This window comes from Armigeres subalbatus, chromosome 3 (genome assembly GCF_024139115.2).
Source record: "Armigeres subalbatus isolate Guangzhou_Male chromosome 3, GZ_Asu_2, whole genome shotgun sequence".
Lineage (NCBI taxonomy): Eukaryota > Metazoa > Arthropoda > Insecta > Diptera > Culicidae > Armigeres > Armigeres subalbatus.
Window position 1 is genome coordinate 407,248,962 of NC_085141.1, and position 14,140 is coordinate 407,263,101.

General features: G+C 40.3%; 1 protein-coding gene across 2 annotated transcripts in view; it reads left to right on the forward strand.

Annotated features, from left to right (window-relative positions):
* LOC134227072 (fatty-acid amide hydrolase 2-B-like) overlaps positions 1-14,140 on the forward strand; it is a 57,047-nt gene that overhangs the window by 41,898 nt on the left and 1,009 nt on the right. For both annotated transcript variants that reach the window (XM_062708304.1, XM_062708305.1), the window contains exons 3-5: positions 6,266-6,485; positions 6,566-6,698; positions 13,822-14,081. In XM_062708304.1, coding sequence (XP_062564288.1) covers positions 6,266-6,485; positions 6,566-6,698; positions 13,822-14,081 — 613 coding nt within the window. The remainder of the gene's footprint in view (positions 1-6,265; positions 6,486-6,565; positions 6,699-13,821; positions 14,082-14,140) is intronic.

Sequence of the window (14,140 nt, forward strand, 5' to 3'; positions counted from 1 at the left end):
ATACATATACAGAATGTAATGGAGACGCATGATCCCTCAATTTTCACCCAAACATATTGAGTATGTTTTTTTTTCTCTATTTGTACTTATACAAAAATGAGTTTACATTTCCTTTAAGGCAATATAACTCACGAACGGATGGACCGATTTGCAAAATTTGCTCACTAATCGATTCGACTTTGGATAATCTGTGTTTATACCTATATTAAAAGATAAAACATGAGGAAGTCAAAAAATGTAAAAATACTACGTTTTCATGAGTTCTAAAGAAAACCATCAAGCTCGAATTCAAATCGATCTAGAGTGCGACGCTGCAATCAAATAAAGGATTGACAATTTGATCGAAAAAAAAAACAAAAAGCGAGATTGGGATGGCTCGAGTAGTATGTAGGCATGTAGGTTTGGTGAGCGGGTTGATTAGAAGAAAATAATCATAGTAGCCTGAATACACAGAAGGTAGAGAAAAGCAGATATACTCGGGCAAGGACCAGGAACAGTTGTGCAAATAAAGAGTTGTGTATTCGTGTAAAGTATAAGAGTTTTGTGTAGTTTATTGTGCTCAAGTGACACCGTCTTGAAGTTCCCAAATGATACAATTGGCGACGAGGATTAAGGTTACTCCTCACGGAATCAAGTTTCAAAGTGCTCGCGTTGGGCACACCACTCGATACGGAGGCGGCGCACAACTGTCATTTTTGTTGATTTAGTTTTGCTGCGTCGCATGCGTGAAAAATAAAATGACAGTTGTGTGTTGCTTTCGTATCGAGTGGTGTGCCCTGAAAACGCGAGCACTTTGAAACTTGATTCCGTCAGGAGTGACCTTAAGGTCATAACAAACGTCAGGAGTGACCTTAAGAATGAATGGCGAGCCAAGAATTTGTCTTAATTTATTACGTGTTAATGAGGTTGTAGTTAGAGAACATTTCCCAATGCCAGTTGTTCACCAGTACTTGGCAAGGCTGGGAAAGGGAAAGATGTGGGGTAAGCTCGATATCAGAGGAGCGTTTCACCAAGCAGAACTAGAAGATACACCACAACGTGCATTACAAATCCCGGATTGTTCATATTCAAGAGGCTTTCGGAATGGTAACACTCCCATAAATTGTTAAAATGCTTTATGGTTGCGGGGGAGCTTATTGGTACTTCGCAACCTTAAATGATAATGTCATAATTGGAGGAGAAACAAAAAAAATACACGACAGAAATTTTAATAACCAGAACCGCCAGAACCAACGATAAAGAGAGAACTCCCGGTACAGCCATGGACTGACGTTGCTGTTAACTTTCTGGGCCCAATACTTGCTGGTGGTTATTGATTATTATTGTGTGTGAAATGACGGAAATAACAGCTTCGGATACTATACGGGAATTGGCCAATCAGTGACACTAAGCGCAGATAACGGCCCACAACTTGAGGAAAGCGGAATAACGCACATCAGTACGATACCATATTGACTTTCTATGAATGGATAAGTGAAAAGGCAGAATATATCGCTTCTTAGGAGACTAATGATTGCACAAGAGCTTGAAAAAGATTGGAGGTTGGTTCTTCAAGTCATAAAACTGCTGGAAAGTCCCCTGCAGAGTTATGTTTGGAAGGAAGATAAGGAGCAAGTTACCAATAGTGCCACCATTGGCAATAGAAGACGGAGAAATCGAAGTAGGAGATCGAGTTTTGACTACAAGAATGAAGAAAAACAACAAACTGGACACTGATTTTCACCAGAGAAATATGAAGTAGTAGGTACGAATAGTAGGCGGGGACACAACGGTTCGTTCGCGTGAATCTGGCAAAGAGTATTGACGAGTTGTAACCCATCTTAAGAAGATTAACTCACCTTGCTCGTCGGATCCGTTACCGGAAACGGATAGCGGCAGTTGTAGCGAAAAACGTGTAAGACCTCAGCCCATTAGGCATAAGGATTATATACCACACTAGTATAATAAAATCAAAGAGGGATTGTAGATTAGTAGTAGTCGAAGGTAGATTAGTGGAAAATGATCATAGTAGATTGAATACGCAGAAGGTGGAAAAAAGAGCAGATATAGGGCTGATTGGGGCAATATGGCCGCCTAAGGAGATCGTTCCGAAAAGCTCTAAAAATCATCATTCAAATTAATTGACTTATACTAGGGAGCTTTACTTTTTATGTTACGTCGATGATTGATGAAAAATGCGTTTGGAAATAGTTGGAATGCACTTTTAAAATGTATTTTTTTAATGTGTGTTCCTGACTATACGGGGAGATCCTGAAATATTTTCCGCGCCAAATCCGCGCCGACTGAAATCAAATCCGCGCCATTTTGAAACCCATTCCGCGCTAAATCTGCGCGACCCAGAACTAAGTTCCAAACAACTACACGTGAAATATCAATTTTGGTTCCACAATTTACTGAACATCTTTTTTTCAAGTTTGTTTTTTTTTTGTAATTATTACTGACTTTAAATATGATTTTAAACTTCAACTTTACACATGTTTGAACAAAAAAGAAAATAGGACTAAGGAAAATCGCAGCTAATATTTATAACAACTCTTTTAGATGGTCAACTTGCGTAGAGATTAAAGAAATAGACTATACAACTTTGATTTTTAGACAAAATTTCTGCATAACAATTATTTGAATTCGTATCAAGAAACAAATAATACAAAATCAAATATAACTCCACAAGCTTTTGTGACAAGTTTCTCTATGAGCTCATGCAACCGCCAATTGACATTTTTAACGCCAATTTATCCGCAGTTTTTCGGTAGGAATACCTGTGCCGTACTACAATTTCAGCCAAAATCTCAGAGAATATCTGCCAATATTCCTGCAGAAATTTATAATTTGTGTACAGATTTATTCCAGAAACTCCTGCAGTGATTACTCCGGGAATTTTCGTGGAAATTATCATACAAATGTTTGCAGAATCCAACTGCTCTTAGAACTTCAGCACATCTGTGGGAATTCTCCTTGTATTCTTTATTATAGAATTTATTATATATAGAATTTATTATATATATTTAGAATATTTAAGCAAATTTTTCAAAAACAACCTGCGGGAAATTTTCAGTGCGTGAATGTCCTATTTTGGACCCCTAGAGGAAGTGTTTCCCAATATCTGCTTATATCTATTGAAATACAGATTCGATACGGGCGGAAATCACACCATTTCAAAGATGAAAGTTTTATTCATGAAATAGGAATTCGAAATGGGCTTCAGTTATTGATAAACCGGTAGAATTTGAAATTTTCTTAAATGAAAATATACTTCGTATACACTGTCCAAGTGCAACATATTTTCAACCCTTAAATGGACACATGTTGGACACCCCCAATTTAGTCTCTTTAAAGTCAAATTATCAATTCGCTCTGGTCAATTGAGCCGAAGCAAAGCCTCATCTTTCGATTGCCATACAAAAATAATTAATTACATATTATTCGGCAACTCGGCCGTACAAAAATCATATTTTTTGTTAAATATCTTGGCTGTGCATATGACTCAACCTCAACCTCCATACATAAATAAGATGATTCATGCATTCTAAATTCTAAATTTCGACATGAAATTATTGTGTGCATTTTGCGATTTTCAGCGTAACGGATTGAAACGCTTGCCTTTTTGCCCAAACTGATTTAATTTAAAAAAATCTAACGATCGTTATTTTCGTAAAGGAAACTAGTTAAATATATGCAGAGCAATATTACTTGATAATTGATGGGGTACAGCTCTCCGATGAATCTACGCCGCTGCGCTCCACGTCGTCTCGTCCCTGCCGGATCGGAAGCGAACACCATCTTTGCAAGGTTGCTGTCCGGCATTCTTGCAACATGCCCTGCCCATCGTACCCTTCCGGCTTTAGCTACCTTCTGGATACTGGGTTCGCCGTAGAGCTGGACGAGCTCATGGTTCATTCTTCGCCGCCACACGCCGTCTTCTTGCACACCGCCAAAGATGGTCCTAAGCACCCGTCTCTCGAATACTCCTGCTTGCAAGTCCTCCTCGAGCATTGTCCATGTTTCATGTCTGTAGCGGACAACCGGTCTTAATAGCTTCTTGTACATGACACATTTGGTGCGTTGGCGAATCTTTTTGACCGCAGTTTCTTCTGGAGCCCGTAGTAAGCCCGACTTCCACAGATGATGCGCCTTCGTATTTCACGACTAACATTGTTACAAACCGTTAGCAAGGATCCAAGGTAGACGAATTCCTCGACCACCTTGAAGGTATCCCCGTCTATTGTTGCACTGCTTCCCAGGCGGGCCTTGTCGCACTCGGTTCTGCCCACAAGCATGTACTTTGTCTTCGAAGTATTCACCACCAGTCCAACTGTTATTGCTTCACGTTTCAGGCGGGTGTACAGTTCTCCCACCTTTGCAAATGTTCGGCCGACAATGTCCATGTCATCCACGAAACAAATAAATTGACTGGATCTGTTGAAAACCGTACACCGTCTGTTACACCCGGCTCTCCGCATGACACCTTTTAGCGTAATGTTGAACAACAGGCACGAAAGTCCATCACCTTGTCTGAGTCCCCGGCGCGATCCGAAATCTTCACACAGTTTTGCACACCATCCGCCGTTGCTTTGATCAGTCTGGTAAGCTTCCCAGGGAAGCTGTTCTCGTCCATAATTTTCCATAGCTCTACGCGGTCTATACTGTCGTATGCCGCCTTGAAATCAACGAACAGATGGTGCGTTGGGACCTGGTATTGGTATTGAAGGATTTGCCGTACAGTAAAGATCTGGTTCGTTGTCGAGCGGCCGTCAACGAAGCCGGCTTGATAACTTCCCACGAACTCATTCACTAATGGTGACAGACGACGAAAGATGATCTGGGATATCACTTTGTAGGCGGCATTAAGGATGGTGATTGCCCAAAAGTTCTCCAGCTTATCGTTCTTCTTGTAGATGGGGCTTTTACCCCCTTCATTCCACTCCTCCGGTAGCTGTTCAGTTTCCCAGATTCTGACTATCAGTTTGTGCAGGCAAGTGGCTAGCTTTTCCGGGCCCATCTTTATAAGCTCAGCTCCGATACCATCCCTACCAGCTGCTTTATTGGTCTTTAGCTGTTGGATAGCATCCTTAACTTCCCTCTAAGTGGGGGCTGGTTGGCTTCCATCGTCCGCTGAACTGACGTAGTCTCTCACTTATCATCTCTGTATACGTATACGATATGCATATGTAGCATACCGCGAGAGACTTTTTTCACAAGCTGACATGATAAATAACTGATTTCGGAGGCTATACCTCATGATAAATTTCTTTTAAAAAGCTTCTAACGAGAACAAAGCGAGAATCATTACTTCTCTGTGGGGGCTGCACACACTCAGGCAAATGAACATACGAAATACATAAGGGTCTTGTGTGTATTGTGTTGTATCTTCAATCTAACCCCCACTGTCCGGCAGTGGTATTATGGAAGAAAGCTGTCCTTAATAAAGTCAGCTTTAGCCCGGGAGTTAGAAGGTGTAAGCTCTACTGCAGCTCCAGTGACCCATTTCAGACTGCCTGGTAACTCACGTTCAGTCCGAGGTCACTTTCACTTGCAATAAGCCCCGCCTGTTTATGCTACCATTATCAATTAGATAATGGATCCATAAACAAACTTCCGGATTCTTAAATCCAGTGCGTATTTAATTTTGGAATCATATAAGAACATATTGAAACAATCTCACCAAATTGATAAAGTTCCGGATAAATGAACTGAGGGATAGAAAACCACAACTCCACGAAAAAATCACTACTCTTCCAGCGCTATTCCGAGCAATTCGTTATTGATCCATATTTTCCTGGTATTATCACATATGTTTGAATATTTTCACCAAATACATCCGCGTATACAAACTACACAAACGATTTCGCGCGCTCTAATAAGAAAACACTTGAGTAAATGTCACCAAACTCGTAAATCTGAAACTTCAGATAAATTAAAACTTTTTCTTCTAGTACATATTCAAAAATCACATAAGGGTCTGTTCACAAATTACGTAACGCTTTTGTGGGGAGGGAGGTCCAACTTGCGTTATACTTTGTTACATTAAAAGGTGGGGAGGGGTGGGTACTACCAAATGTTACCATTTATTATAATTCTTTCTCCACTTTAACAAGATATTTACTAAGATAAAAGGCGTAATCTGATTAGGCTAAAAAACCTATCACTGGTTATCAGAGATTAAAGCGAATGAAATTGTTGAAGAAATGAATTAAATTTATCAGCCGTTTTCAAATTATGCAAACGAGCACATTTTTATTGCCTTATTTTTCTCTGTCTTTCCCAGCTAACCAGCGTCGAAGTGATGGAGGCCTTCATCGAGCGCTGCAAGGAGATCAACCCGCTGCTAAACTGCGTCGTTGATCAATGCTACTCCACAGCGCTAAAAGAAGCTGCCATGGCAGACAAACTGATCGCCTCGGGAACACTCACCGAGGAACAACTGGCCACCGAGAAGCCCTTCCTCGGTGTCCCGATCTCAACCAAAGACTGCATCCGCGTGAAAGGTGCGTTAAGGTTTTCTGTAGTTGAGATCGAGCATTATTTTTCAATACAATGATGTTTAACTTATTTACCACATTTTTAGATATGCTTCACACGGCCGGTATATGGAAGCGGCGCAACATTCGCGGGGAGAAGGATTCACGGGCCATGGAGCTTATGAGGAAAGCCGGTGCCATTCCGTTTGCGCTGACTAATGTTTCCGAGTGCTGCATGTGGTGAGTACAGAAGATAGTGCCACATCTGCTACTACTGGGACGTAAGTAGAATGGGTGAACGTTAATGATGCTTAACTACTGGGTTTGTTTGGTTGTTTATTTTACGCAGCATTTCATCAATCTTGTTGATTCGATTGAAGAACTGCATTTCAATAAACACTTAGGTTAGGCGAGGCTTATGCACTCAACTAAATGATGATTCAAAAATCCAGATTAATCCACCTAGCACTGGTGATGTCTTGCTCGCACATTATTAAAAAATTAGAAAAAAACACATTAGATAGGGTAACTGCTCCTGGACTTCATCTCATAGCTCCGATATTGGTCTCACAAAAAACAGAGCAATGAAAAGGTATTTGGTTTATTATTTTTGTGATTTTTTTCAGCAGTGAGCACGCATGTTAGCAAAGAGAAGCGACGAAATCGGTGCCGTATTTCTTTGTTTCGCGATGAGATGAATATATGTACAGTGAGATGGAAAACGGAACAGTTCCCCTATAAAACGTACTTTTTATAGAAGACCCGGAGACCCATCGTTGACATCCCTCAATGTCGCACTGCTTGCGAATCTTGCACGGTCTTCTTCCATGGCTCCAATTCATAGCACTCATCAACATTTTTGCTCCGACATTCTATGGCAATCTCTCACACGGTGTTCGGGGTTCTGACAGATGAGACAAGCCGAATTTGTGGAACGTATCCCATCTACTGATTGACATCTCCTTTTTGTTGTCATTTGTTGTGAATCCTCTGTTGTGTGAATTCCACAGGAGTTTTGTCCTTGCTATTTTACCCTTCACTTTGCGCTGTTGTCAAGGATCGTACTGATGTTACATCGGACGCTTCTCTACCAACTCTCCCGGCCTACAAATGATCGCTGAGATTCTGCACCGCCATACCAAACCTAATCAGCGTATCAAGTCCATCCTGCTTCAAAGCCTGTACCCCTCGTACCTTTTGCTGTAAAGCATGAATCAACAGCTCTTGCCTACCGTACGGCGTCTCCAAGGTAGTAAGGACATGTGGAACACTCGCTGGTAAGAGAAGTAAGAGATTCGAGAGCATACCCCTTCAGACATCGCTGTATTGCTAGCCACATGCCGCACTAGAGGTGGCGAATGCGCTTATCAACAACGGCCAATCTTCCGGATTGCCTCGCCGCCAGTTACTGTTGTGTTGGGCCCCATCATACCGGCACGACGACAACGGTGCGGGTAGATCTTTTTGCTGCTCTTCTGGATGTTGTTGCAATTCCAGTCGTCTGCTCTGTTGCACTGGTTCATAGCCTAACTGTCGAGATCCTTGCCATGGAAGGAATTCACCCAGTAATTCCGCAAATCTAGACCAACATTTGAAAGGGATGTAACAGCCAAAATTTATTCCTTCTGATTCTTTGTCCATGTCCATATATATGGCTTTATATGTAGACGAAGAATCAGAAGGAATAAATTTTGGCTGTTACGCCCTTTTCAAATGTTGGTGTAGAAATGTTAACAATCCACTTCGTCGATAAACACTGTTTTAAGTCACTTCGTTAAGCCTTGACGATAACGTGAAACCGCGAGAGCCCGGTATCTCAATTAGAGGAACCGTGAAGTAACTATCCACTAATGATTGAGCACCAGGTATAGAATGGGAACTTGAGACCATGGAGGTCTGGAACAATGATACAGGCGACTCTAGAAGAGTTTTAGGAGTGCTTAGACTAGTTCCTGGCATGACAGAGATAACTGAGCGAAGATTGTCTTCGTTCCTACTAGCTATCGGTATAATGGTTCGGGCGATTAGTCCTCCTATCGTTGGCTCCAAACCTGATTGCCCTAACGGAATACCCGCTACTGCCATTATATTGCCAGCTGGTTGCTGCATGCCATCCTGCCTAGCTGATAATACTTCGGTACCTAACATGGTTGTTGGTTCAAGTCAATAACCTGTGCTTGATCCGCCGCTACCATCGTCGAATTCATCACTCTCTTTTTTTTTTTCTTTTTTTTTTTTTTTTATTTTATTTTTTTTTTTTAACTAATTTTATTTGCTAATTATCTAATACATGCATTCATCTCTTAGACTAGGTGTTCCGTGTTTTCTTAACACTATCATCCTTATTTGCTATGTTACTTTTTAGTTATTATTAATACATTTCAATTGCCTCTGGCAGTTAGAATTTTTCCTCTGGTTGAATTGAACCATGTAGGAATTACAATGTTTTAAACTTAAACTAAACTTAACCTATTTTATACTAAGGGTACAAGGAGTTAATCGTTGCAATAGAAGATTGCAACGATTTTTGTCTAAAATTGGAAATTATTTTGTTGGACATTTGTTGCAATGTCTCAATATTAGAAATTCCATGAAGTTCATTGGTACTATACCACGGAGGCAACTTCAGAATCATTTTCAAAATTTTATTTTGAATCCTCTGGAGTGCCTTCTTTCTGGTATTGCAGCAACTAGTCCATATTGGCACAGCATACAACATGGCAGGTCTAAAAATTTGTTTGTAAATCAAAAGTTTGTTCTTAAGACAAAGTTTTGATTTTCTGTTTATAAGTGGATATAGACACCTAATATATTTGTTACATTTGGCTTGAAGGCCTTCAATGTGATTTTTAAAAGTTAATTTTTGATCTAGCAGAAGTCCTAAATATTTAGCTTCGCTAGACCAATTAATTGGAACCCCATTCATAGTGACAATATGTCTGCTAGAAGGTTTCAAATAAGAAGCTCTCGGCTTATGTGGGAAAATTATAAGCTGAGTTTTGGAAGCATTCGGGAAATTTTCCATTTTTGCAAGTAAGTGGAGAAAATATCCAAACTTTTTTGCAATCTACTACAAATGACACGAAGGCTTCGCCCTTTGGCTGAAAGGCCCGTGTCATCTGCAAACAAAGATTTTTGACACCCTGGTGGTAAATCAGGTAAGTCAGAAGTGAAAATGTTATACAATATGGGCCCCAGTATGCTGCCTTGGGGAACACCAGCCCTTACAGGTAATCTATCAGATTTAGAATTCTGATAGTTTACCTGCAGTGAGCGATCTGATAAATAATTTTGGATCAGTTTAATAATGTACAGAGGAAAATTAAAATTCATCAATTTTACAATCAAACCTTCATGCCAAACACTGTCAAATGCTTTCTCTATATCAAGAAGAGCAACTCCAGTCGAATATCCTTCAGATTTGTTGAGCCGAATTAAGTTCGTTACTCTTAATAACTGATGAGTGGTTGAATGCCCATGGCGAAAACCAAATTGCTCATCAGCAAAAATAGAATTGTCATTAATATGAACCATCATTCTATTTAAAATAATCTTTTCAAACAGTTTGCTTATTGAAGAAAGCAAACTGATTGGGCGATAACTAGAAGCCTCAGCTGGATTTTTGTCCGGCTTCAAAATTGGAACAACTTTGGCGTTTTTCCATTTATCTGGGAAGTATGCCAATTGAAAACATTTGTTAAATAAATTAACCAATAAGGATAAAGAGCTCTCAGGAAGTTTTTTGATAAGTATGTAGAAAATACCATCAACATCGGGTGCTTTCATATTTTTAAATTTTCTAGTAATAGATCTCACTTCATCCAAATTGGTTCCCAACGAAGGGTCAAAAACATTCTCTTGATTGAGAATGTCTTCGAAGCTCCGTGTAACCTGATCCTCAATTGGACTAATGAGACCTAGACTAAAATTATGGGCACTCTCGAACTGCTGAGCAAGTTTTTGAGCCTTTTCGCCATTTGTTAATAAAATTTTATTTCCCTCTTTAAGCGCTGGAATTGGCTTTTGAGGTTTTTTAAGAATTTTTGTTAATTTCCAAAAGGGTTTCGAACTGGGATCCAACTTCGAGACATTATTCTCAAAGTTGGTATTTCTCAGAATAACGAAACGTTTTTTAATTTCAATTTCATTTTGCAAATCTCGCCAAATAACTTTCAACGCGGGATCGCGAGTTCTTTGGTATTGCCTTCTTCTCACATTTTTAAGACGGATCAGTAGCTGAAGATCGTCGTCAATAATAATGGAGTTGAATTTAACTTCACATTTCGGAATTGCAATGCCTCTGGCTTCGACAATTAAATTTGTCAAAGATACGAGAGCATTATCAATATCACTTTTGGTATCGAGAGGAATATCAACATCAAAATTCCTATCGATATACGTTTTATATAAATCCCAATCAGCTCTATGATAATTAAAAGTAGAGCTGATTGGATTATAAATGGCTTCTTGTGAGATTTCAAATGTCACAGGAAGGTGATCAGAGTCAAAGTCAGCATGAGTTACCAATCGGCCACACAGCTGACTTGAATCCGTTAAAACTAAATCAATTGTAGAAGGATTTCGACTGGAAGAAAAACAAGTTGGTCCATTGGGATATTGAATAGTATAATATCCCGCAGAACAATCTTCAAATAAAATTTTACCATTGGAATTGCTTTGAGCATTATTCCATGAACGGTGTTTGGCATTGAAGTCACCAATTACGAAGAATTTTGATTTGTTGCGAGTCAGAATTTGAAGATCAGCTTTCAACAAATTCTTTAGCTGCCCATTGCATTGAAAAGGCAAGTAGGCTGCAATGAAGGAAAATTGTCCAAAATTTGTTTCAACAGAAACTCCCAAGGTTTCAAAAACTTTGGTTTCAAACGAAGAAAATAATTTATGTTTGATACGTCTATTAATGACAATGGCGACCCCACCACAGGCGCTGTCAAGACGATCATTTCTGTAGATAAAATAATTTGGATCTCTTTTAATGGAGAGTCCTGGTTTTAAATAAGTTTCTGTAATAATGGCAATATGCACATTATGAACTTTTAGGAAGTTGAATAATTCATCTTCCTTACCCTTTAGAGAGCGGGCATTCCAATTTAGAACTTTCACACAATTATTTGGATCCATTGAAACGGAGTCCGATAACTTTTGTGTACTTTATACCAACCTGAACAGCTTCAGGAATGGTATTTGCTTTGAACATTGCATCAATCATGTGATGCAATTGTTCAGTTTAAAAAATCAAAATCGGAAGCAGTCATGCTACCTGAATCGGCAACATGACCGTTATTTTCCGTTGGGACATGGGTATAAACCTCATTTTGAGAAGAGAAATTTTGTCTACCAGCAGCGATGTTTGCATACGTAGGTACATTGGAAAAATTGTATTTACTGAAGTGCTTGCTACCCGTTGACGAGCGGCAAAATTTGTTTGTGAATTGTGGTGGGTATGAATTGCTCGACCGGTAACCGGTTTCGGAATTTGAGCGTTTGAAAATTTCTACCCGTCGAATCTGTGATCCGATTGGAATTTCCGTCATCAATTTTGCACGGGAATTCAAAACTTTTGCGTGAAGGGCATTCCCAGAAATTGGATTTATGATTGCCCCCACAATTAGCACATTTAAATTTATTGGAATCTTCTCTCACAGGACATGCGTCCTTGGCGTGAGAGGTTCCACCACAAATCATGCATTTAGCATCCATGTGACAATGTTTGGTTCCATGACCCCACTTTTGGCACTTTCGGCACTGGGTGGGGTTTTGAAATTTCCCCAGGCCTGCGGAAATGTTCCCATGTAACACGGACATGAGACATAATACAGGCCTTTTCCAACTTTTCATATTATTTAGTTCACTTTTGTTAAAATGAACTAAATAAAATTCTTGAGAAATGCCCTCTGGGAAGTACCGAAGTGGGATTTTTTCATCTTAATTACTTGGACTGGTGAAAATCCAAGTAATTGAGAAATTTCAATTTTAATCTCATCCACTGGTTTATCATCACTGGGGAGACCTTTCAAGACGACTTTAAACAATCGCTCAGTTTTGTCGTCGTATCTGAAGAATTTATGGCGCTTCTCAGTCAAATACTGAAGAAGACGTTTGCGATCGTCAAAGGATCCCGGCAAAATGCGGCAGTCACCCTTCCTGGAAATTTGAAATGAAACCTTGATCCCTGAAGGTTACTCAAAATCTCATTCCGGAAGCCAGAAAACTCGGCAACAGATACCACAATTGGCGGAATCCTTTGCTTTTTCGCATGAATCGAATCACCTGGGCTAGAGGTATATTCGATTTGCTCAATTTCATCATTAATCAAATCGAACTGATTGCTCAGTTCGATTGGAGAAGAATTATTTCCGATATTAGAGTTAGAAGGAATATCTGAATTCTCCAACTTCCTTCTATTTTTTCCGCGCTTTGGCAGGACGGTCTTGAAACCTTGTTTCTTTGAAGGAAGTGGAGAATTCAGAGACTCTTCCTCTTGTTTTTATTAATGCTCATGGCTGAGCGTGGAGACGTGACCTTCTAAGAGGTTTTTTCCCAGAACGGTGTCCCTGCAGGATTACCACCGCTTGTCGGAATTTTACTTCCGCAAACGGGTCCAACGTAAAACGAAGGCACGGGTCCTTGCAAAAGATCGTAACGGATCAGTGGGTACAAATAGCGCTAAGAAGCACCGTTGAAATTAAAATAGCTTTGGGTAGTATTAAAACTTCCTTCCGCAAAGAGAGAAAGAACCGCACAGCACGAAAGCACGATGCGGTCTGATTCATCACTCTCTACTTCTGAACATTGCTTTACACCGACTCTTCACTGCCGATGTCATCTTGTTCTCCCTCTTTCATTTCTATAATTTCTCATAGACGGAATGATTTTTCCAATACTGTCTGCTTCAATAGCAGCTACAGCTGCTCAAGCTTCGCTTCATCCTGCACTTTTTCTGCTGGGCCACTAGTTCTGCCTCCCTGTGGTTGCATTATTGCTCGTGTCATTTCAGCTCCAGACGTTTCAATGCGAGAGCTTTCTGAGCCTCGAGTTTCTCCAGTTCTAATCTAGCCTTCTATGCCCTCACGCTGTTGGACCCTATTGAAGCAACACTACCTGTCTTACTTCTGGATGGATTCACAGGCACTATCGCGTAAGGTAGCTGGCAGTTCGGGCGATCGGTCGAGATCCACTATACTGTCATTGACGTAACAATGATTGTGTGAGAGCGATATGAGAATCAGTTTGCTGAGTATTGTTGCGACGAACGCTCGATACTAGAAATCTGAATCGGGTCACGACAAGAGTGTCACCATAATCATTTTTATGAACTGAATATTTGCTTCTTTTTTTCCAGGTGGGAGAGTGTTAATACCATTCACGGTCGCACACGAAATCCGTACGACACAAACCGTGTCGTCGGTGGATCAAGCGGTGGCGAAGGAACCATCCAAGCCGCCGCAGCTTCACCCTTCGGCCTGGGCTCCGACATCGGAGGCTCTATTCGAATGCCGGCGTTCTTCAATGGAATTTTCGGCCACAAACCGTCCCGCCAGATCGTTTCCAACGATGGACAGTATCCGGAGGCGGTCAGTGAAGAGCAGGAGATTTTCCTAGGTTGTTTAATCACTCACAAGATTAATTTATGAATACTAATCAATACTCTACAATTCCAG